The sequence below is a fragment of the Anthonomus grandis genome, chromosome 3, assembly GCF_022605725.1.
Source record: "Anthonomus grandis grandis chromosome 3, icAntGran1.3, whole genome shotgun sequence".
Lineage (NCBI taxonomy): Eukaryota > Metazoa > Arthropoda > Insecta > Coleoptera > Curculionidae > Anthonomus > Anthonomus grandis.
Genome location: NC_065548.1, coordinates 30027420 through 30054773, shown reverse-complemented (window position 1 = coordinate 30054773; position 27354 = coordinate 30027420). Strand labels below are relative to the sequence as shown.

Here is a 27354-nt window from a genome sequence, read left to right as displayed (position 1 = left end):
TTGAACTAATACTATCAGGTGCCAGAGTTCACACATAGAACTAAAAACTAAACTCTACTCTTTAATATTTATCTAAATGATATTGCCTCTTGTTTCCTGTGCGCATCTTTTCTACTTTTTGCTGACGACTTAAAATTTTACATTAAAGTTCAAAATTAGCATGACTACGATAAACTTCAATCAGACTTGGATTGTTTTACTCAATGGTGTAATGAAAGTGGAACTTAATATTAACAAATGCAAATTAATGATATTTAGCAGAGGAAGAAATCTTTTAACTCATATATATCATATTAAAGACCCCTTTATTATTGCCTTCTCAAGTCAAGGATCTGGGGGTGACACTTGATAGCCACTTGTCCTTTACATTTCATTTAGAACTAATCATCTTGAAATTTTTACAAATGTTGGGCTTTATACTAGAGACTTTCTTAATGTTCCCTCAATTAAAGTGTTATACTGTTTCCTGGTAAGGCTACACATCTGGATTACTGGTCTTATATATGATCCCCATTTTATAATATTCATATTTAGGCAATTGACACAGTTCAGCATAAATTCCTTAGATATATTGCCTATAAGAAACAGCAGAAGGTTGATAACATAAACTATTCAGATCTGGAAAACACTTCAAATAACCACTCTCCAAATCTGTCGAATGCACAGAGATCTTACTTTGCTCGATAATTTACTGCAGTCCCATTCTCATGGCCCCGAACTTACAACCTTACTCCCGGCAAACTAGATTAAACCATTCCTTCTAGGTCAACTCCTATCGCAGCAACTATGGTTAAAACTCATTTTTGACCAGATCAGCTAGATTAGCAATTACTTTCAAAATAGCAAAATATTTAAGAAACAACCTAACGATTGTATTGTAATTGATTGAAATTAATAAAAATGATGTGGAAGCCTTGGGAGCTATTCTGTTGCCCTGAAACAACATTCATTATTCAGACAATCATTAATTTTGTTAAGATTTTTCAGGTATTAACAAGTAGTATTGTGTCGTATGTATACAAAACTAATTTACTGGATGTAGCAAGGCTTAGGCAAGGTCATTAATGTACATTGAAGTTGAGAGTTGATCGTCTATAGAATGTTCTGTAACACTATATTGTACCTTTTTAAAGTCAGCTCTCTATCTGTTCAATTTTTGCACGCTGCTTTTGGTACTTTTTTGCAATTGAGGGAATAGTTCCCATTTTAAATAATTAAGCCATATATCACGTGAAATGCTGTCAAAAGCTCATTGCACACTAAGAAATAATGTTAAAGGCTTCTTCTATTTATAAGTAGAATTATAAATAAAGTTTAGTATTATATAAAGTGCATACTGTATTTTCCTTACCAAATTTCAAGTTCATTTGAGGTTAAAAAATATGTTTTTTTTTGTGTCTTTTGTAATTCTATCAATTAGACCAACTTTCAAAATTCTTACAATATTTTTGAGTAAAAATATATTGTTTAATACAGTCGTTGTAGAAGGTCTGTATAGAAAAAATAGTTGACTTCTGTAAATTATAGGTTTTTTTAATCTAAACATATTTTAAATCCTGATGATATATCCAAAATCTTGCAATGTGTTCAATATTCCTATTTAAAAACTTACCATAACTCGGTAAAGAGTACTCTAGTTCCATAACAGTGTTGCCATCGATACTATCGATTAAATTAGTGACCTCATCGGGTTGCATGCGTGCTGTAGGTATGCCATTGACGCTGAGCAATCGGTCACAAGGAGCGAGCTGGTCTGAGCTCATAGCCAGACTGCCGGGGCGTAGTGCAGATATGCTTGGGCATGGATCGGCGTCAGATATACCTGAAAAATAAGAATTTATTATAGTGAATTAATAGGAAGAGAAATATTTAAAAAAAGAATTTAAAGAAAGCTAATTTATTTTTCTAGTATTTTGATTATTTATAATTTTTGGTGTTACTGCTTGTTTTTCAAAACATTTCTAATTATTATAAGTAGGGTTAAGAGATAAAAGTAGCTTTAGCTAATCTTCGCCTTTTTGGGCAAATGTAATGTAATGTGCATTTGATACCAAATAAAGACATTTATTAGATTAGTTCCGAAGATATTCGAAAAAATCCGAAATTTTTCGTTTCGTTTTTTCATCATCAACTTCATTTTTTTTATGCGAGCCATATTGGATTTTTGCTTTTTTTTATTTCTGCAGTACCTTTTCACATATATTACAATTTCTATTAAAAAAACTAAATTTGCCGCATTAGGTTGTGATAAACTGACAAGACAATATTTAAACTATCCTAAATATCATATATTTTAAATATTTGTATATTTAGTATTGTAGTATAGAGTGACAGGTATTTTACTAATAATTTAAGCAATTACAGTTTTTACGAATAAAGAAAAGCGAGATATGATTGAAAATTATTATAAATACGATAAAAATGCCATTAGAACGTCAGACACCAAACCTATAATACTTTATATAAAACTGTTTAAAAAATTAGTATGTTAGGATAGTTTAATAAGCCTAAAAATAAATATGGAGATGAAACGGATAAAGAAAGTAAAGAACCCTTACTTATTGCACCTTACTTACTTACTTCTTTACGAAATCTACACGACGTTTTCCGAAATATTACCATTGCCTTTCATATAAGTATTTGGAGAAAACTGAAAATAAGTGGATTTAAAATGAATTTAGCTCAAAAACTACATTCGGGTGGTGCTAAAACACGTCATTTTGTGTAATTGACTAATACTAAAAAAACTACTGATTACCACAATTTTCTTGAAATTATGATATGGACCGATGAAAGTAAATACATTTACAAGCTGTGGCATTTTTAACAGCAATAATAAGCGCCAAATAATTCTCGACAATTGCGTGAAATTTAGGTGCGACTTAGCCTAAATCTTTAGGAGGTATTTATAAAAATTGTGTTGTAGGACTTTATTTTAAGATAAATGTTTTTTTGTTATTAAATTTACTGTTTATTTACTTAGTATGTTAAACCCAATATAAAATAAAATTGTTAATAAATTTTCCCTAGTTTTTTTTTAATAAATATATTAATTTAGTCCCTTTTGAAATATTTATAGGTGTTTTGAAAATAATAAGTATGTAATAGTAATGTGTGTACCCTACTACGCTATTGTATTGCTAGTATTTTTGTCAGTTTATGCATAGCCTACTGTGCCTAAATTAGTTTCTTTCAAAAATTCAGCTTTTTAAAAATAAAAAATTCTAGTTGTGATACATCTTTAAAAAATTCCAATTTTCCAAAGATTTAAAAAATCTAAAAATGCAATATGGCTCCTATAACAAATAACAAGATTAATGATAGTTGGCAAAAGGAAAAACGTCGTATTAAAAATCTAATATATACGTACAGCTTAGACACAAGATTAAAACAACTAAAAGCTCTTTCGCTTAATTTTTAAAAATATCCATTATAAAAGAATGAATATAGTTTTTCCTTGTAACTTAAGCTCATAGTAGTTATATAATGGGGCCTCCGGTTAAGTCGGCACTATTGGTATCTCTCTTATTATTTAAGATACAGAATCGGGTTGGTTGGGTTGGGAAACAGGAAAAAAAATAAACATCCATTTTGACTAAATGCCAAAAATATTCCTTTGTTAAATGTAATCCCTGTATATTTTTACATACATAAAATGAAAATAACGTTTTGAATAATAAAGTTTTTTTACACTAATAGCCTAAACCTAAAAATATTAAAGTTAAAGCAACATTAATAATTTTGCGAAAATAAGGCAAGTTGGCTTTGAACTTTTTGAGAGCAAAACAAATAAACAATTGGAATAATAAAATGACAGTAGCCATAGAGATTTAATAAAATAAATAAATACTGACAGTTATACGTTAACAAAGTTTATGATTTTTGTAAAATCTGAATTAGTTAGATGCTTTAAGATACTTTTCTACAGAAAATAAACTACTACAAAAAAATACTAGAAGAAGGAACCAGTTTATGGTAAGCGATGATGTTGAAACTTTTATTGTGGCATATTTTGCAGCTTTTATGGAAAACTGGACTAATAATTTAGCAAGAGCTTACGATAAGAGCTTAGTAATAATATGGGTAGTCTTCAAGAACCAGTACAAACATTGTTGCCTGACAATGAAAGAAGACTTTCTTTTTGCAACTGATTACGTAATACATATAAGACAAATTATAATGTTTTAAATAGTATAATTTATAGCGATAAAGCTAATTTTGCAAACGGAGGTATATTTAACGGTAAAAAACTTTTTCTCTTACTTATTCCAGAAACCCTCAAAATCAATTTAGTTGAAACTGTGTCACAGATTTACAGAATACCAGATGCGAAAGATCGCGGATATAAGCTCCCGATATTCGATGCCCTTGAAAAGGATGGTTTGGACTGGCCGCACCAATGCATTTTTAAGTTTTTTTTTTTTGTAGGGATAGATGTTCTGCACTATAATTTCGCTGGGATATTATAATGCATTTATAATGTCAAAATAGAAATAGGCTTAAATAAAACAGAATGTAAGGGTTCTTGAGTACATTTTTATTTCATTTAATAGATTTAAGGATCTTATTTAATAAAACATTAAAGATGAAACAAAATTTTTAATTTTCTTTTAGTTTTATCTGATTGTTTGGCAGATGATAAATCTCTGTTGGCGAATTTTAAAGTATAAAATATTTTAAGTCGTATAAATAATTTTATTAAATACTGGAAAGGAAAGTTATCACATGGGTGAGTAAAATTAATGCTTTTCATTATCTCGAAATATTAACTTATTAACTCATCTTTTGGAAATCTAAATAAGGTCGTTTATCTACCACTGTGGCTGGAACAATAAAGATATACACACTTATACCCCCCATCAACAAAAATAATACTAAAAAAATATTAAAAAAAAATACAAATATATTATTTCAATTTAATTATTAATCATAAACACGCGTACTACGCAAAGAAAATTAGAAGCACGCGGCGCGGAGGCTTGCAGAAAATTAAACCCCTTGCCACCGTACTAGGCGGGTGATGGAAATCCATCACCCAGGAGGCGTGTCTGAAGTCTGGCGCTCGCACGCGTATTTTCGATCAGTTTCGCATGTGTATTCTGTAAATCTGTGACTGTGTTTTATGACACTTTTCTTGGAAGGATATGTTGTCCTCATATTAGATGGAGCGCTGGAAGGTTAGTTGGATAATGTTAACTTAGAGACACGGCAGCAAATTTATTTTCAACAGGATGGAGCATCTCTTCATCAACTTAAATAATGATGTACGAATATTACTTAATAGACTGCTTAACGGTACATGGACTGCGACACATGGTCCGTTTCGTTGGCCATCTAGGTCACCGGACCTAACCCTTCTTGACTTTTATTATTTTTAAGGTTATATAAAGAATAAAGTGTATACAAATCTACAGAATTATCGACGAACTTAAAAAACATAATATTAGGAAAATAATTGGATCAACTTAATATTATTTTTATATTTCAAAGCCAATTTACCTAAATTTAATAAAACATTTATTTTCATTACAGTTTTATTATTTTTAGGTTTAGGCCATTAGTGTAAATAATTTTTTTATTAAGAAAATTATTATCTTTTGATTTATGTAAAAATGTACAGGAGATTCTATTTAACAAAAGTATATTTTCACATTTTCTTAAAAATGCATGTTCAATTTTTTTTCTGTGTGCATCATTTTAATCAACGAAAAAAATCCTACAAGTTTACTAATTTAATCGAAAGATACCAATAGTATCCACCTAATCGAAGACGTATTAAATATATCCTAAAATTATTTATAACTAAAAGTAAATTAACAAAAGAATAGTCATGTCTTTTGTTCATTCAGTCCGTCAAATATTTCAACTAACACAGTACTAACTAAGAAGATTGTTGGTAGAATTTGGTGGAATCTTTATAATGATAAAACTGGGATGTGAAGTGAAGTGAAATATGAGCTGCCAAGACTCCCAAAAAATTCTAAAGGCTGTTCTTATATTATATGTGGGTTTTGATGAACAATTATTATAAAATTTAAAACTCTAATTATAATATTTTAAATTTATGGTAAATCCAAGTTCAAAGGAGAAAAACATTGTGAACATAGAAAACATAAAATATATTCTTGGAATAGAAGAGAGTTTTTACAAGATAATTTAAATTATCAGAAGCACTTAGAAAAAAGGCTAATAAATCATGTACTGCTCACCAGCCAATCCATAGTCTCTATTCCAAAATAATAATAAAAAATAAAAAAGTTGGGTTTACATTATAATTCTCGAAAATATTCTTCACCAGTGTAGGAATCAAAGGATATTTAATGTTCTTTTTGAATTATTCGTATATATCGATCTAAGTTTATATTTAATAACAACCTTAATGATTAAATATTTACATTCAGCAGACCACTTAATAGGTCTTCCATTCGTTTGAACTCTAGATTTACAGAGTTAAACAGATGCATTTGAACTTTGGATGAGTTCAAGCGAATCTGAATTGTATAGCTGAAATCTTGACTTTTCAAGTTCTTTCCAATCTTAATCGATTCTTTTATTTACGTTTAATTTCGTCAAACGATGCTATGGGCTTAAAGCAGATCCCCAGAGAGACTCGCGATCTTCAGTCATTTTAAACAAGGCGTGGTGGATGGTTTTCGTAAAAGTTCACCTGCCTTTATATATTTTAATTTTTGAAAAACTGTACCATCATTATTAAAGATTGCATTAATTCTGCTGACCACTATACAAGAGAAAACCAATTTTTTTTGTTTCTTGCCTATAAAAATTTGTATTTCTCAAGTCAAACTCACCAAAATATAAGTTCATATTTAATAAATAATGATTTTATATGAAATCAGCAAACTAGTCGTTCAAAAGCTAATTATCATCGTTTTATATTTATCATCAACCATATATGTAATGCTACCATTAAAAAATTCAATCAATTAGCCCATTTTACGCGAAAATGATAGATTGACTAGCCGCTACTGCCGACAAGGAAATTTCATCACCGGAAATATTAATTTCAGCCTTTCATTTATCATGCCATCTGGACGATTTTTTTGATTGCCAATTCCTCTCTTCCTTTGCTCTTTTTAATTTATGATGGGTCTGAATTCCATTAAACAATTAATGGTAGGACATATAATCTAGCTTGATATTTTGATAAGGTTTTTTAGTAATATTTTACAAAAAAATTAAAAACAATTTTATACTTGCATATGTTAAATAATAGGAGGAATGAGAATTGTATTAAAAAAAAAAGACATAAAGTGTTAAATATGCTATTTCATCAAGATCTCAGACACCCCAAGTGGGATTAGATTTACAAGTGAGGAAGCGATTTAATTCGGCGAATTCACTGAATTTGCTGAATTCTTTGAGCGCCCGCTGAACCTAATAGAGCAATAAAGCCTGACCCTATATGCAAACTAGTCCTATAAATCCGATATTGGAAGGAGGATAGAGAGCAGCTAGAGAATTTTTCAGCTGCCTCTCTTTTAGTTTATACATACACAAAGAAAACGAAAAAAGCACGCTACAGGCTAAAAGCTGAATGGATTAGGGATTAGGTTATCGAAAGTGCATTATTATTTTGATGTATAGAAAAATGAACGTTTTCTGGTTTATGGCTTACGGTGGTAAAGTATTTTGAAAAAACTTATACGAGCAAAATACCCAGTTTAAACTTTTAAAAAAAGGATAAAATTTTAAACAATAAAGCTTTAAAGTCAATCAAGTTTTAAAAGTATTAAGGAATAAAATCTACTTTAATGTTAATCTTTCACAAATATTAGATCTTTTACAATTAGAAAGAAGCAAAGTACTTTTATAAAAATACCTTAAACCTAGAGACATATTACTAGAAATCAAGGTCTTTGACGTATTTTTTTACAAAAACATTTACTAAATAGCCCAATTATGCAAAAGATCAAGCATCCATATAATTTAAATCTAAGGTTGGCAGCTAAGTTTGGAATATTTATTACGTGAATTGTTATTACCATAAAAATTACCTTCAAATGCAAAATCTTCCATTCTCAGCAAATCAGATCTTGTTTAACTGTGAACAATTCCTAGACTCCCTATATTACCAATTAATCATAACCACTTAATCGTAAAGAGCTGTATTCTTCTGTTAAAACTTTTTCCATAAGACCAATTTGATCTAGTTAACTATACTAGGCTTAAGAGTAAACTAAGGCTAAGCTGTGAGCTTGATGGTCTATAAAACGTATACTGCATAGTTGAACTATAACATGTCGCTTCAACCTAATAAGTAAGTATTTTCTATTCAAAGAAATTCTAAAGAATGTTGAAAAGCTAAATTGTACAAGAAACTTTATCTTTCCAGAACCAAGGCTGAAGAAAATAAAAATAATAAAAGCAAGACCTTAAAACACGCGTCAAAACCATCAATATGCAAGAATCAAAAATAAAAAGTAAATTCTGGGAGGAAAAGAGCATACTGAAAAAGAATTGAAACAACAAGAAATAGAAACTGCTAGCTTTATAAAGTTTCCAAAAAGACGAGCCAAACAGAAGCACATTAGAAAGACCTATTTCCTTGAAAGTTTGAAAGAAGCATTTGTAGTACTGATTCCTAGGTAAACAAACCAAATAGATTTAACGAGTTTAGATCTATTAGTATTGCTGCTAACTTTTTTTTTAAATCCTGAACGTATTCTTATCTCAAAGATAAAATTTTCCTAACGAGAATGATATTTTACCACCCAAGTAATATGGATTATATAAGTATAATTGTGCCTTTTAAAGTGCATAATAACAAAAAAAATTAAGGCATTGGTTTTTTGTTAATTATTCGAAGGCTAAATTTTGATTTAGAAATGTAGCGCCAGTGAAAAGTTGCTCATGGCATTTTTCCTGTTACCCCTAATATGCAAGAAGGGTTTTTCTTTCTCTTTCCTTTCACACCTTCAGTTTAACATAAATAGTTCATTTCAGTTATTACTTATAATTATTCCTTAGTTGAAGTGTAATATTTAGGGTAAATATTTATTTATTTTAAATAAGTAATTATAATTACAATAAGGAACTTCCTCACTTTATTTTTTTTTTACTTTCGTTTTTTTTATATATCGTATATCTTAAAAAAAATTATTTTTTTTTTAATTTTCAAGACTAATTCATTGACATCTATTGCAACACTTGTTAATCGTTAATCGCTACGTTTCCAATATAATAGTACCTTTACCTGTCCACAAAACAGCTAATTCTATATCCAAATATTAATATATTATAATGATCATTTTTTTAAATGTATATAGTTTTTAAAGGCCACTACATATGTTCAATGCTTAAGCTTATTTGTTATCATATTTTTAAATACATCTTTGAGAGTTTTAGTATACAGTTTCTTCCTTGCCTCGTTTTGGTTAAGACATTTTCATATTAATTTTATAGACACGATTCAAAGTTCTATTTCGTTCATCTTGCTTGACATTTCCCGATAAATGCTCACTTAAATAACTGAAATGCGTATTACTCCAGTATTTAACGTTAAATAGCAATAGGTAGCATCACCATAACGTAAATGAAAATCCTCCTGGTAAGCAATACAAAAATCCAGTGCGTTCCGCTTCGATGCAATACGTTCAAAGTGGACGAGTTATAATTTGCTTACAGATGGATTATTGTGCTACAATGCAACCCGGTGTAATCCATCTAGCGGACGATATAATGGATCATTTGCAATACCCATTTGCTCGTAACAAAAAAAAAATTCACAATAAAAAAAATACAAATTTCTCATTGCTGTCAAGCTATGATTAATTTGTGAGAGCAAGAATTAGCACATCCATAACATAGTTTCTTTAGTTTTTTTTGCTTATGTATGCTCAGTTCTAAATTTTTCAGTAATTCTCTATTACTAGAAAATGAATGAAAAAAATAAATATCTTTTGGTTTGGTTTAGACATACTAAAATATTGTATATTCATACATGCTAAAGACAATAAAAATAAATATATATATTTAATTTACGTTGTCAATAACCACTGTGTGTGTCAATAACCACGTGTTAGTCGATATAGATTGGACAGGCTAGTTTCTATAAACGCATCCTATTCTATCTTTTGTAAAGCATTTTGATGCTTATTGATTGAGAGCATAGATAGAACACGCCTTCCTGGAAGGAAATGCGCAAATATCAAAGCCATTATTGACACATGCATGGGTTTTATTATTGGTCAAAGTTAAAATACAATTAGATAGATGGTGAATTTACAACTAAACAAAACACCCAAAAACCTATATTAAATTGGCAATTTTAAACATCTATTATAAAGATCGGTCACTATTTTAATTATAAGAGACCTACTATTTTATTACATCGTACACGAGTTTAATAAATGTTAGGCAAAAATTCATAGTGGCCTCACCAAGGCAAAGCAACTAAGAAAATAAAAACTAAGATATTTATATATAGGATCAAAGGGCAAGCAGCCCTTTTTATATCCAATAAACTCCAGACCTTATTACATATTACATGCCTGGATACAAAAATGTAATTAGGTATCTAAACTTTTATTTTTGCTATTTTAATCCACAAATATATCCACGCTGGCGTTGTATGTAATACAACAACTATATAAATATTGTTGAAGCTTTAAAAATTCTCTTGAAACATATTGTGTAACAAGCCTTGATTTCAAATAACCATAAAGTTGTTTCTATATTACTAAAGTTGTTTGTGAATGCAAATACTTAACTAATAATATATACTTCTCGTTTGTTTAAATATAAATTATTTTTTATTAGCTTAAGGCAAACTGTAGAAGGTATAATAATTTACAACATTAGTTTAAATAATTTATTTAGCAGTTTGATCTACTGTAAATTTGTATGGCTAGACAAACATAATTTGACATCTCATAGAATATGTAAAGAGAAATTCTATAAGGTGATAATGAATTTATGATTTAAAAAAATTAGCTGGTTGGTAAGCTAATAGCGAAGAACGTGAAAGATTAGTAAAGTTAAGACTATATTGTATTGTTCTAGTATATGAGAAGACTGGTAGATTTCTCAGGTCTATGCCCTTTAAAATTATGTATATCACACTATATTATACAATCTAAAGTATGACGTCAATAAAATATTCATTATTACCAGACATTTTAGCTCACTTTTCGTTGCTATGTCAACCGATTTAATTTTTTTTTTGTAATGTTGAATAGGGATCTTAATGCTGCTGTGTGTGATACGATGGGCGTTCCTATTTGATATATCAAGCGACGTTAGCTGGAGATGAGAAGGTGATTGAAAGAACTTTATCAAATAGAAATATGTGTCGCCCTGTAAATCCAGATTGAGTTTTTTTTGTTAAGAATTAAAGGAGGTTCGTTTTTGAAATGAAAATACTGTATATAGAGCGCTTCATGGTACGTACGTACTCTCTATTATAGGGAATGCAATCGTTTGGAATATATCAATCCCTTACTCCTTTTTTTTAACCAGCTGAACTAGTTCATCTCTCATTAATTCAGACGTGAGTATGACAATTTCTAGAATGAGAAAACACAAAAACTTTACTCCGATAATAGAAACAAAATCTACTTAAATTTATTTTATACCTTTTGAAAAACATCTCGCCCAATCGTGCTCGGCGTCTCCAAGATCTACGTCATATCGGTAATGGCGAAGCTCCTTTATCTTATTTGTTTTTTGTAAGTCTCATGACCTCTTAATTAAATCTAGTTACAGCATAATAGATTTTAGTGGTAAAACACAAGGATGGGTTAATAGGGATATTACATAAGGCAATCAGAAAACCAAAAGAAAAAATACATAAGGGATCATAAATAGCAGTGGAAAAACAAATTATGTGTTTAAGTCTACCGTCTCCAGCTTTAGAGGAAAATTCGATTTTTACAATAAGAAAGCAATAACTGTCGTAACGTTTATCTAAGTCAAAAGATTTTTCATGAAAAGAGGTTAGCACGAAAAGTTGATTTAAATTATGAGACAGTTTTGCCGCTAACCAAAACATGTCTCGTAATTTGAGTGTCACACCAAAGGTTCCAATCCTAGGACGAATCGAAGTTGGAGTCAAAATAAGGCTTTTTTTTTCTTATAAACATGTTTCCTAAAATGTACCCCCTCGGAGCTATATCCCGCGTAAATTACTTGAAGATAATCGATTGTTTGGAACACCTTTAAATTTTTTCATGGCTAATTAGATGGCGTTCTAGATTTTTAATTTTTTTATTGGAAACATAAGATATGGCCAAACAAAACATAAGAAAGACCTAAAAAATAATTGGACGATTTTCTCGAGAAAGAATAGGCCACCTAAAATTATACTACTGCAAAAAGGGGAAAATACTGATCTATTTTTGTTCAATTCCAATGCGCTCATTGGAAGAACAATTGACAGTATATCGTTTCTACCGTAAGTATGCTTGGCAATATTAATAACATCTTGCTTTTCAATGGCAGCTACACCTTCCTTCGCCAATAATCTATTTTCCGATATTTAAATATTTCATCTTTAATTTAGACGTAATTTTTCTTAAAAGACAAAGCTAAGTTACTTTTATGAACTTAAACTTACTTAACGCTAGCTAACTAATATTCCTATGTTTTAGCAAATAGAATTGCAAGAAATATCTGTTTTAATCTTTTCTAAAAGAAATAAGAAGATCAAAACACCGAATTTATTCGTATAGATTATTTGCTGCTCATTAAAAATACCAAGATGTAATCTGCTGTCGACATGTCTTCCTTTAGGTTATGTTAAATTTAAATTGCGGACCTTATGACTCACATTTATAACGCTAGGAATTAAAATTAATAACCTATCAATGATTAATCAATAAAAAATATATATGATATCTTATTATATTTGATTGCTCTGACCTTTTTCATTAATATGAAAAACTATTATTACAAAGTTGCTATTGTTACTACGGCCCTGCCTTAGTCTAATTATTTTAACCGATTTATATTCGCACTAAAACAATCTATTAAAATTCTAGAAATTAGTAAAAGAATGTTTTTAAGTATATGTGATTTAAGTAGTAAATAAAAGTTTTGCGATTAGTATTGAATCGACAGGAAATTTGTAACACTATTAGGGTCATCTTTTAAATCCCTTAAAAGGCCTCAAAAGTACTACTCTCGGAAATAGCCTGATCTTCGTTAAACCGTTAAGAATTGACAAGCTAAGGAGGATCTATCTTGCAGAGGTGCACGATGTGCAACGGACAACATTAAGGATTGATGCAGATACAGATATCAATTTTAAAATACTAACAATATAAATGCTTCAGTTTTAAAATCAATTATTTCTATCTAATGTATGCAATGTAAAACTATTTTGTAATATTAAATGAGTAGTAGTATATATACAGGGTGATTGACGACCGATGATCCGTTAGTCGTATATGAAAAACGAAACATAGTATAATTTCTGAAAATTTGGTAATCATCGTAATAACTCTATATACTTTTTGATATTTTGATTCCCTTTATTTAAATTTTTTTTAATCACACTTTCCCATACCTGTGGTTAGCAGTTTTCGAAAAAAAGATTGCGTGTTTTTTGTTAAAACCAAGGGATAACTAATTGTTTATTTGTCAGCTATTTCCGTTTTTACAAAGCTTAAACTTTAAATATTATCTTAAAAGATTACCTTGATCCACTTCCCATAGCCTGATTTAATCATTATACAGGATCGTTTAAAATTAAATTATAATACCTTTTATTTACTAAAATGGCGAAAAGTATTTTTTTTTAATCGAACACACTATGTTTTATTTTATATTCTGATGGATACTTAAAATACCTTTAATTTATTATAATGTATTCTCATACCTAAGTAGCCACATTTTAGAAATAAATAGAATTTATTAACTACTCAAATAAGCTTTTGATGAAGCTATTTATTTGTGTTGCTTAATGTGATCAAATAATTCCAAGAACATATAGACAATTTAACCGAATGTTTTCAGATCTTCCATCAATGAATCAATGAAAGTTTGTAAGGTTACAAAATAGTTTTCTTAATTATAGCTCTAAATTACCTATACTATAGCTTTAAATTACTTGTGGGTTTTAGCTTGACGGAGCTCCGCCTCACTCTGGAGACAGTGTATTATACAGTATGTACATTTACAGCGAGTTAATATTACTAGTTATTATTATTACCTGTTTTGAAGAGCTAGATAAAAGCCAAATTAGAAGAGCGACGAATACAGGGTATTTCAGAACTATCAAACTTCTACGGGTTATTCAGTGCAACTGTAGAAAACATTTCAGTATAGGGACTCATGTCCGGAAAACTGTCACTACGGCCCTAAGACGCGTTAAAATTTAGAAATACGATAAATTGCCTAAATAGTATTTAATGTATTTAATTTTTGCCTTTTGTACATGACATCATCACAACAATTGTTCAAAATGTTAATGTCAATATTTAAAAACTGTATAGCTGATGTTTCTAAACAATTTACTAGCGCTTGTACGTTTGATTGCAGCCGATTATCATCCTAGATTTCAATTTTGCAAATCGCTGCACAAGCAAACTTTTTACGCTATGTTTTATGGGCCGATGAAGCCTCTTTCACAAGAGACGGTATTTATATTAGTAGGAATAGCCATATTTTTGACGAAGAAAATCCCCATGTAATTTCTTGTAGAAAACATCAGCAACGTTGGTCTGTCAACGTATAGACAGCAATTATTGATGATTATTTAATTGGGCCATACCTCCTACCAGAACGGTTAACAGGACCTATTTACCGACGTTTCTTGGAGAAAGTTCTTCCAGAACATCTTGAAAATATTCCAATAAACGTTCGAAAGCAAAAATGGTTTTAGCATGATGGAGCGCCAGCTTACTATTGGTCTGCTAGGTCACCCGATTTAACGTCGCTAGTTTTTTTCCTATGAGGACATGTAAAATCTTTGGTTTACTTAATTCCAGCAGAAACATAACAAACTTAATTAGACGAATTATAGCAGCATTTGTAATCATTCAAAACGAGTCTCAAATTTTTAGTCAAGTCCGCCGAAATCTTTTTCGCTGACAGTTTTCCGGACAGGGATCTGAAATACTTAAATGTTTTCTACTGTTGCACTGAATAACCCCTAGAAGTTTGATCTCATAATTCTAAAACACAATTTTATAAATTTTTAGAGAGTTATGATAGTCATTTCGAAAATTTCCTATAATAATACTTTTTTTTGTTACTTTTACGTATAATTAAATGTTTTGTATTATAAATAAGTTTTTTTTTATCCATTGGTTGTATATTTAAATTATTACTGATTCCTTTTTTTTTAAACCTGCTTTAGAAAGTAACAAAAATCCATTAATAGTTTAACTATAACGTTTAACACATTTTTTTAATATTCTTAACTCAATATTACCGGTGTTCTAAAAAGCTTTTAAAGTTAAAATATCGGCCCGGAACTAAACTTTAAAATATAATTATTCAAATTTCAAGTTCTGATATAAACTTTCTTAATGACGAAAGTTGTCGGAGTCCTCAAAGCGCAAAGTTTTCATGTATTTATAATTACTTTGTGGATGTCTCACGAGTCCATTGACAATTTGTTTTGTGCGGATTTATGACTAAAAACTTTACTACAAGTAATTTTCCAATTGTCAAAAAAATTATCTGGTATGCAACAAGTTCATTATAGTTTAAATTACATTTTCGGTATATAGGTTCATATATTATTAAGTTATAAATTATTAAGTTATAAATCAACCTATTTAGATAGAAAATATCTAAGGCTTATAATACGGGCAAAAAAAACTTAAAATATATCTTCATTTGCTTAGCTCGCTAAAAAGCCAATATTATTAAGCCTATTTTTATACAAATTCACACAATTATTCCTCTAAATAATTTTGATGATAATTATAATACTAATAAGAACTCATTCTCATTGTCGGTTTTAATACAATTATATTTTTTTCAAGTTGATTTGACTACTTTACATCTAAGAATTTTGGTGTCATTTTTAATGTGGTCTATGTTTTACTTAAATTTATCAAATTAAATCTAAATGTTTAAAATAAAATAGTAAAATGAATACAGAACAGCCCTTCATTTTCGTCAGTTTGTTTATAGAATTTTTAGGTCGCGGTACTCTAATATCCTTCAAAATTATTACACAAAAAGGCAAGATTTACATAGTGATAATCTAAGAAATATTATAAAGTTTCAAATACCAAACTAAAATGCCTAGCACGGTGTATTTTGAATAATCTCGGAAGTATATAACCTATAACTTATAATAAGGTTTAGTTTTCACTTTCATAAAATACAAGGCTTTATTATTAGATTTATCGAATCTTAATTGTAATGAAACGTAATATTTAATAATGAATTTTGTATGATGTAATATTTTGTGGTTACTAATAAATGTAAAAATTTATTGTGTGGGTTTCGAAGAATAATTTCTACACAGTATGTTTCCTTAGTGTACAGGGTGAGTTTTTCAAAGCGCGGAGTAGTATTATGCATTGATGATATTATTTATCGATGACGTGCTCCTGGACTATTATTTGGTTAAGCATTCTTCACATTTTAAAAATATTTTGGACTATACAGAGTGCTCCGAAAAAGCAGGGCACTACAAAAGTTAATTTTTTAAATGGAACACCCTGTATTGCAAAACATTTTTGAATTCTTTGCGTAATTACCAATCTTTTTTGATAATGGTTTAATATGCCAAAAACTAATAGTTTAGGAGATAAATCAAATTTTGTTAAAAATTTAGAATTTGCACGCATCTCTTTAATATTAAAATTTAGCACCTAAATTTTGAATACAGACTTAATTTTTATCATCAGAAGTAAAATAAAGTTACTTTGATATGCGTGCTATGTAAAATTATTCATTTTGTTATACAGGGTGTTTTTTTTGAAAGGCCAAACTTGCCCAATTTTAAATATAAAAATCTCTAGAGATAGGACATTATTAATAAAATTTATAGGCTCTTAAGTAAGCTATTAGATGACATGAAAATATACAGGGTGTTTCATTTAAAATAAGAGAGATTTTTATATTTAAAGTTGGGCAAGTTTCAAAAAAAACACCCTGTATAACAAAATGAATAATTTTAATAGCACGCATATCAAAGTAACTTTATTTTACTTCTGATGATAAAAATTAAGTCTGTATTCAAAATTTAGGTGCTAAATTTTAATATTAAAGAGATGCGTGCAAATTCTAAATTTTTAACAAAATTTGATTTATCTCCTAAACTATTAATTTTTGGCATATTAAACCATTATCAAAAAAGATTGGTAATTACGCAAAGAATTCAAAAATGTTTTGCAATACAGGGTGTTCCATTTAAAAAAATTACCTTTTGTAGTGCCCTGCTTTTTCGGAACACCCTGTATAGTCCAAAATATTTTTAAAATGTGAAGAATGCTTAACCAAATAATAGTCCAGAAGCACGTCATCGATAAATAATATCATCAATGCATAATACTACTCCGCGCTTTGAAAAACTCACCCTGTATATATTGAAAATATGAGCTTCTCCAGTGTTAAATGCGTACATGTCCTGCTTTAAGTATTATTATATTTATTTTAATAGAAATAAATAAAATCTTCACGGGAAATGCAAATTATGATCACGCACCTCAAAGAAGTTTCCAAAAAAAAAAAATTATACTGTTATAACTATAATAATCGGTAGAGGCTTGACAATCGGTGGTAAAGCACTTAAAACATTTATATTATCTTAATTATTTTAAAAAGTCAAATACAGTAGGTAAAAACATACAATATTTCCTATACTACAATATACAGATTTTTTACGTTTAGTGTATTAAGACTTTAAGAAAAGGCCAGTATTTCCAAAGATATCCATGGTGCAATGCTTATGCAAGTACTCATGAAATTTTGCCTCAAAGTTTTTTTTTGTTGTGTATGTTTTTGTTATTTTTTTATTAACATTTATTGGTTGCTGACATTATTGGGATACTTAGCTTCACAGATATTTTTAGTCAACTTACCAGTTTGATGGTGTGTAAGTGGTTTTTAATTGTGACACCAATATCTTTTCAATAGGAAAATATTTAAGATATACAGAAATGCTAAAGTAGTGTGTATGATTGCGACACTGTTATAGTCATTATTTATTTTGACAGACATTATTTATTTTGGTTACCTGTCTTCTGCCTTTTATTATTTCACAACTATGTTGCTACATGCTATTTACATTTTTATAATGTTTATCAGAAAATCAGAAAAAATTAAGTCAAATTTACAATAAAAATCTATTCGTTTGTTATTATTTACCTTATACACGACGTTTTAAAAATAAACTTATACTTTTATTTTCGAGATATGCAACATAAATAGTTTATATGAAAAATAACAAATTTTTTTAACTGATATTTTCCATGCGGGCATTTCATTTTTGAGTTAAACAAATTTATCACTTTCATTTTAGAAAAAGCAGCATTGGCAGGAGCAAATCCTGACCCGCATGCAAAGTGACCGCATAAATCTGTATCAGAAAACGATATCGCTAAAATGCAATTGTTTCCTGGAGATAAATCAGGTGGCTTCTACATGGAAATTGGCTCACATTCGAGATACATTGCATAGTAGTTTTCTCGAATAAAGTATTCCCTTTTAGTGGGTGATAATTTAACATTCATTCCCTAACTAAATTACACTCTTGCACTTGATTGCTATTTAAACTTGTTATCGTCCAAGTAAACATTTTTAAAAAAGTTCTTGGCTATTTTTATTTTTCAATATCTATATAAAAATTAATTAAAAAAAGTTTCATGTTGGGAAATTTGCATTTTTTGATTAAAAATTAAAACGGGATCTCGGCTCTATACCTGTTGGTAAAAGTGTCGAGAATAACAAGTAAACTTAATATAGGAACAAAACATTAAAAATTTAATTAACTTAAAATTAAATGTAATACATACAGGGTGTTTCGGGAGGAATGATGATTATCTTGATATGTTGTAGTATCCATTATTAGGAATAAAAAATTCATATAAACATGTATCCTAATCTTAATAATCTCAATAGTTGCTAAGATATAGCTATTTAAAGTTGGACTAACATTGCAGAAAGAAATTGATCATACGTGATTAAGTAGGTAGGGAATGACAAATGTCGTCATGGGTAACAGTTGCATTAATCAGTTAGCATTTACAGTATTGTCATCACAAATCGTCAAACTGTTATGAATGCCGCGGTTCTTTACGCAAGCAGAATATACCGATATAGTGTTCCTTTATAGTTAGTTTATAGTAGCCTGGAAGAGAAATGCCGAAGCATCTTGTAGAGAGTATGGTCGACGATTTCCGAAAAGACGATTACCGAGTACAAGAGTATTTACTCCTGTCTTCGTCAGTCGTGAGACTGGAAATATACCCAGCAGGTTTAAATCAGAACGTGCAAATTAACAAAACTTGGATGAATTAGAATAGATCCTTGAATCAGAGGGTACGTAGTCCTGGTACGTACACCGAGAATTACTGTACGAATTGGTGTTCCTCACATAAAGGTCCGGCGGACATTACATGTGCAAGATTTGCATCTATTTAATGTACAACGGGTACAACACCTGGAACTCAATGATCTTGCTAGTAGACTGGATTCATTTTATCATTGGGTAAATGCTCACCGTTAATTAATTTCATCAATACTATTCACTGATGAATCAACCTTCACTCGCGACGGTATTAACAACACTCATAACTGGCATCGGCAAATGCCGCTGCTGAATCAAATTTCCAACATCGATTCTCCGTAAATGTGTAGTGCGGAATTATTGACAGAACATTGCTTGGACCCGTTGTATTACCACAGCGTCTTACGCGCGCCGGGTATTTAAATTTCCGATAAAACAATATGCTTTTTCAGCACGACATAGCTCCCGTACATAATAGCCGCCAAGTGACACAATATCAAACCTTCCCGGAACGTGGGATCGGCAGCGGTGGTCCTATCAGTTAGCCATCAAGGTCGCCTGACCTTACTCCCCTAGATTTTGCATTTTGGGGATTGCTGTAAAATTAAGTTTATCAAGAAAAAGTAAATATGCGAGATGAGTTAATCCTTAAGACTATGCATTTTGCTGCCTGAATTAAGGAATGTCATGATGCCTTCGAAAAAATTAAAGTCGAAGTTATTCCTAGAGCTGAGAAGTGTTTTGAAGTTGGCAGTGAGATTTTCGAACTATTCTGCTGTTCTGCTGTCTGTAACTATTAGCAGCAATTAACTATTAATTTTTTGATAACTATTTCTTTCTCACCTTAAATTACGTTAAGCAGTGTAACACGTGTGATATAAAAATATGACTTAAATTCCTCTGCAAATATTTTTATAGTAATAAAATTTACTCACAAAACAACTGCTTTCTTAAAAATGTCTAAAATACACAATATCGATAATTTACAATATTGATAGCTCTTCAAGTTTTCTCTGTCAAGTCTAGTACTGCAAAGGTGTTTTAAATTGTTTAGATATTCATAAACGTCATTTGGCAGATAATGGGAAGTAGACTAACGGGCTGTGGAGATGCTTGAGGCGCCTCTGGAGCCGTTATTGAAGGACTGGAATCACACGCGAAAGGCATTTGGGCGACGAAGGGTAACTACTCCTTATATGGATCGATATGTTCAGTTAGAAGGTTGAAGAAACACAGTAACAGCACTACAATTAATAAATCATCTGCGCGGACTTATAATGTATCAAGACATACCATCTACAGGTTAAAAGAAGGACTACTGATACAAGAAATCAAATTTATCATGCACAGAAGGTTCACAGTTATAAAGGACGCACAATTATGATATGATCAGGAATTTCTCTTGCGAGTCGAACCAAGCTTGTTCTTCTAGACCATTTCTTATTAATAGACTGCTACGTTAAAAATGTTCTAGAATCTATTGTTGTTCCATACGCTCAAAAAAAATATTTTAATGCATGATAATGCCACTCTACACACAGACTTTTTTGGAAGAGCAGATCATTCGTGTTTTAGACTGACCAGCTCAATCACCTGACCTAAATCATATAGATCATGCCTGGGATATGCTCTAGCGAAGAATTCTTCAGGTCTAGAATCAGTTTTAAAACCAAGATCAGCGGTTTCAAGCTCTTCAACAGTGTTAAATAGCAGTTACCCAGGAAGATCTGGTGACATTCTAATTTAAAAATTTCTTTTTTTTTATATTTATAAATTTACCGTAATAATGTAACATAAATAAAAAATTATAAAATTATTTTAGGGTTAGCTTAAATTGATAGTGAAATCTTATATATTTTGTTGCAAGAAAGTTACAAAAATAGGATTACTTTTACTTAACCTTAGTTGATTCTTATTGAACCGATACACAAGCTTATTTACTATATATTGTACTACGGTTTCCATAAATGTAGCATCTCTTCTAAAACATCACAAAATTATTATCATCAGCAAATATCATTACATATTTGTCTATATTTAAATTATTAGAACTAAATGACCTTCGCCTTATATGTAAATAATATGAAATTCAACAATAGAAATTATCCCTAAATCCATAAATTTTTATATTTTGTCTGATTTTTGTAATTCATAATGAATCGAACCCTAATTGAAAGCGATACTTAAATAGAAAAAAGTGCTATAGGATACAGGATCCTAGGCAGTTTAAGAATTAAAGTTTAGCAAATCATTTTAATTTTACCATGCTAAAGCTTACTTTATTATTACATAAAATTTGCAATATTATCTCATCATACTATTTGCTCTAATATTTTAGAAAGAGGAGGGAGTATAGAAACCTAATAACATGGTCTAGAGTTGCTAGGCATTTTAGCAAAACGAAAGCATTTTTTAGTCATTTAGGCCAGCCACTTATACTTATAGTGTGATTGTAAATATGTGCCACAAAACTTATCGGGTAATTTTAAATAAAAAAATAATGATTTTTTACTATAGAACCAGATATCCGCAAATGTTTCATTTTCCAAAATAAGAGTTGTTGAAAATTTTGTCAAAAACTTTTAAGAGAAAGGTACTGCGCATTTTTTAATAAGCAATACAGTTTTTTTTAACCATTTGCGCGCTTACGCGTTTTAATGGTATACATGATGTTATTAAAATGGTGTAAAAAAATTCAGGAGAGGTGATACTACTCCTAAAAATAGTGTCTATAAGTATATGGCGGAAGATGCATCTTAAGGGAGTTACAGACACTGAAATAGTGAATTTAAAAAACGTTTTTTTTCTGAAAAGTATGATTAAAAAATGAGATAAAATTTCGAAAAATAATCCCCTGCCATAAATGTTAATTCTAAATCAAATGGTGATACTGAAAAATTATTTAAAAAATAGGAAAGGGTAGTTTTTGCAAGGGTGTGGGCTTGTTTCGTGAATAACTTTTTGAGGATATGTTTTCGCAACGTGGGTTCATTTTTTGAAAACTACGTACTTTTTTCCACAAAAAAGGTACTTCTGTTGCACATCGCCAGGAACGATGGTTTTTGAGAAAATTGAAGGCCAAAAGTTTGCTCTGATGTGTTGCTAACTGGTTAATCAAAATAAACTTTTGAAGGTTATCGCGCTTCAAAAGTAATCAAGTAGTTGATAAATAATTAATTAAAAAATCAAAGTTTTATGATTTTTTAAAACATCTTATAACTTTAAAAAATGAAATAAACCAAATACTAAAATTATCTATTAAATGCATACTTATTTTATTCATTGAAGATATGCTATCACTTTATTTAGTTTGCATGTATGCAAAAAAAAAATCTGGTTCACAAGTATTTTTGTCAGTTTATTATTATTGAAGTATGCGTAAACGTAAAATTTGACAAATTATGGAATAAATTGTATGTGCAGATATGCATTTTATTTATAGAGGAGCAAACGGAAAAGTTTTTTGTCATCTTTTGATCCTTCTACGAAATAAAAAGCAAACTCTACCCGAGCAAATTAAGTTTAAATCAGAGATCATCAGGAAGAAGCAGAAATATCTTATAAATTTAATAAATATTTTATTGAGAGTGTGAAACAGATTATACGGGATAGATACATTACCACTCCTATATTTCCACCATGACATCACATATTTTCAAAATTTAAAAAAGTTACTATGTCAACTTTCATTTAAAAGAAATCCTAAAAATTAAAAAAATATCGCAGGTGGTGAAAGTGGTATTTCAAAGAAAGTTTTCTCTGATGTCTCTTGTGTTATCGACTGTTAGATATTATTAATACCTTATTGACTAATGGTAGATTTCCCGAATCTTGGAAACTGTCTACTGTTGTTCCTGTTTCTAAAGTTCAAAATACTAAACAGTACAATGAGTTCCGACCTATTAACACTGTACCTGTTTATAAGAAGCTTCTTGAGTCCTCCGTAAAGGAACAACTTCCTGTTTTTTGTGATAAAAATGCAATAATAGTTTCCAATCAGTCGGGGTTTCGTGAGAATCACTCCTGCGAGTCTGTAATTGTTAATATTTGTGATGCTTTTCTCAAAGCCATTGACTGTGATAACATTATTTTAGCAGTGTTCCTTTTTAAAAAGGCATTTGAAACTATTGACAGACAAATTTTAATAAGAAAACTGTAACTGTTTTGATGAAAGTGTTTAAAAGGTGTAAAGTTGTTTTGTTCGCAAATGATACAATGGTGTATATAGTATATAGTAGGCAAAAACAAGAAATGCAAGTGAATGTAACAAATGTACTCAATATCTTGCCTAATTGGCTTTGTGAAAATAAGTTAAGTTTAAATGCGGCAAAAACAATATTCTGTGTATGCTCTAACAAATCAAAAATAAGGTAAATAGAAATAGACAATATAAATATTTCTGTAAATGGGAAAAACATTTACTATGAGAAATAAATTAAATATCTCCGCACTATTCTAGATGCTAACTTAAATTTTAATTCACATGCAGACAGAAAAATTCTCTCAATGCATATTAAATTACTTTTTTTCAACATAATTGCACTTTTTCATTTACAGTATTGTTCAACTTTGTTGTATTTATATTTAAATTAAAACGTCATTTGTTATCTAACTATATCTGTGATAAGTTGAGAGTCCTCGGAGATGTTCATGATTACGAAACTAGACACCGTATAGACTTCATACTGATAAATAGATGCAACACTAGTTAAATGCTTAATTCAGTCTTATACAGAGTGTTCATTTGAAAACTTCCCACAACGAATTTATCGGAAAACACTGTTTAAAAAAAACGCCGAAATACGTCAAAAGGTTTGTCAAGTGGGACAACTTTCTAACCTAAAACTACTTCACCACTTTTCACCCTCTGCCCCCAGGGTCATTCCCTTAAAAATTTTAAATGGCAAGGGGTATCGAGTAATAGCTTGTTTAAAAAGTCTTTCGAAGTCTTTTATTTTGACGCTTGATTTTTTTAAATCGGTCGATTCGTTTTCGAGAAAATTAGAAAAATCTTTGTTTATCTTAATTTGCTCAGATAGAAAACAAAAACATGAAAATATCAGTTTTTATTTATTAAGTGTTCAAAATGTTGCCCGTTTTTAGCCAAACAATGATATAGGCGATGTTCAAATTCCTGACGGACATTTTCAAAAACATGTTGTGGGATATCATGGCAGCTGTCGATGATGCGTTGACGAAAGTCATCCAAACTTTCAGGTTGGGGAGTAAACACAGTAGATTTCAAATGACCCCATAGAAAAAAGTCTAACGGCCTTATATCAGCAGATCTAGCAGGCCATTCTATAGGCCGCCTTTGCCCTATCCATTTATCTGGAAACTCGTCGTCTAACCATTGCCGAACGGGAAGAACATAGTGCGCCGTCTTGCTGGAAATATATTTCAGCCTCATCAAGTATAGAATTTCCATCATCATTGATTTGGTTTTCAATGGATTCAGTGATAAGCGGATTGATGGTATTTTACAACATATCTAAATAACTGTCTCCATTTAAATTTCCGTTAATAAATAATAGCCCAATCACTTTATTTCCAAAAATGCCTGCCCATACATTAATTTTTTGAGGGTACTGAGTATGCCCTTCTACAAATGCATGAGGATTTTTATTGCTCCAATATCTACAGTTATGCTTATTAACAAATCCATTTAGATAAAATGTGCATTAATCGCTTCAGTCATTTTTTCACAAAACTCAACTCGCCTATCGAAATCGTCTTCGGTTAACTCTTGCAATATTTTCATTTTTAATGGATGAAATTTATGAAGTTTGGTAACTGTGTGAACAGAGCCTAATGAAATACCAGTAGCAGCAACAATTTTGCGTAATGAAGTATTAGGATTTATTCCAAAATAACCCACAACTTTAACTTGAGCGGCTTCATCCAAAATTCGCCGAAAAATCAAATAAAAAAATCAATATAAAAAATAATACAAATATACAAATAATAAAAAAAATATAAAACAAATATAATACAAATCCTCATGCATTTGTAGAAGGGCATACCCAGTACCCTCAAAAAATTCATGTATGGGAAGGCATTTTAGGAAATAAAGTGATTGGGCCATTATTTATTAACGGAAATGTAAACTTTTGGTCGGGGATTCTTCGCGATTGATATATTTTTCTATCCCTGAGGTTAAATTTACACCTTTTAAAAAGTCACTTATTTCTTATATTAATAAATATTTTAGGCTAAATGATCAAAAATACCTTAATTTCCAATACATGATCTACCAGGACTTTTGGAAGAAGTTCCCTAGCACAGAGGCAGATCATCTATTTTATGCATGATGGCACACTAGCTCCTTTGTCGGTAGTAATCATGTGAATCAAGTTTTTGAGAGGCGTTGGATAGGACGTAGTGGTCCACAAGCTCGAACATCAAGATCACCAGATCTTAAAACACTAGATTTTCACTTATGTGGGCATTTGAAAATGCTGATTTACTTTATAGTGCAGTGAAATAGTATTTTTGGGAGGAAAGTTTTGGGGTAGTTTTAATTTAACTCGAAAATACGTTTTAATTTATAACTCGAAAATACATAGATTTTTAGGTAACAACGCCTCTATTCAAAATGAAAGTACATAAAATTTTCTTTAAATTTCATTGGTTTTTATTTTTTCTCGGACTCGGGCACAATCGCTAGTTGAAAAATGGCGTGGTTTATATATCTCCACAAAAACCCACTATGTAAATGTAAAAATAATTTATTTGAAAATAACATGAATTTCATCACTTTATTACATTATCATATTATTTGAGCCGTTTTCTCTTAGAAGATCCTGGTTGAGGCTCTTTGATGGTGGAAGGTCCTGACTGAGGCTCCCCGATGGCAAAAGGTCCTAGCAGAGGATCGGGTTCTTCCATAAACAGTATTGGAAATAAGCTGGAACATAAGAAATATCGTGAAAAAACATTAACTTGTGATTTTGCGATTAGACATACCTTCTAAATCGTGCGAGCATTCTTCTTCAGCTAGTTCTTGGTCTCTTTCTTCAGCCATGTCTTTGTCTATCTCAACGCTGTCCTCAGGGGGCTCGACGTTTTCACACAACCCGTTGCATGTTGAGCATATTGGAGAGCAATACAGGCCTGTTTTCCTGCATCCACAATTCCGCTGCCAGCTTTTCTTGCATTTACAGGAAATGCGCTGAAGTATTGAGTCTGGTGCTGCTTTGGACGTGGTTGCAACGGGCACAAGAACACTCTTTGTGTTTTTCAACCCCCAATCGTTCGGATCCAATTTTTGTTTATTAAATATAACTCTCAATGAATGTTCTCGTGCAGCAGCTTCAGTAGGAGGTAGTGCGGCAATATTGGGTTTACTTTTGTAAGATGATGATATATAGTGCCTGTATCTTAAATCGTTTAAACTAGTCTCTCGGCCTTTCCCATACAAAGCTATGAGAAATGCATGCATGCCTGCTTGGGCAATCTCGTCCTGATGAGCTCGAGGGTTTTTAAAAGCCTCAATAACTGGTACCAATTATTGTTCTTTTGGAGGACTTTAAGAAATTTTAATTTTCCCTGATTAAATAGAGCAGAAGTTGTGTCGCAACCACTCATCGCGTGCAGGAACAATATATGGTCTGGTATATTTTTGTCTGATAGGTAAGAATCGTAGATGGTTGGGGTCACCTTCCCTTTTCCTGGTTTCATGAGAGACACATTTTTTATATTAGGACTACACAGGCCAATTAAAATCACCAAAAGGTCGATATCTTCCCCCACCACTGTCACGTTTTCATTTGAAGGAGCCAACTTAAGAGCTGTTGTGATTATTAGGATATCAGCATCCTCCACTGCTTGCTGTGACTCAATGTTTACATAACAGGGCTGCATGCAGATGGCCGCTGTGTATTTTGTTCGTGGCGGGGCGGGGGTCTCGAGAACTGAGAGTG

The 27354-nt window shown here is 30.6% G+C and overlaps 1 protein-coding gene across 1 annotated transcript in view; it reads right to left on the bottom strand.

Moving 5' to 3' along the window:
* LOC126734646 (glutamate receptor-interacting protein 2) overlaps positions 1 to 27354 on the bottom strand; it is a 1148906-nt gene that overhangs the window by 247111 nt on the left and 874441 nt on the right. The window contains exon 5 of the mRNA XM_050438344.1: positions 1613 to 1822. Coding sequence (XP_050294301.1) covers positions 1613 to 1822 — 210 coding nt within the window. The remainder of the gene's footprint in view (positions 1 to 1612; positions 1823 to 27354) is intronic.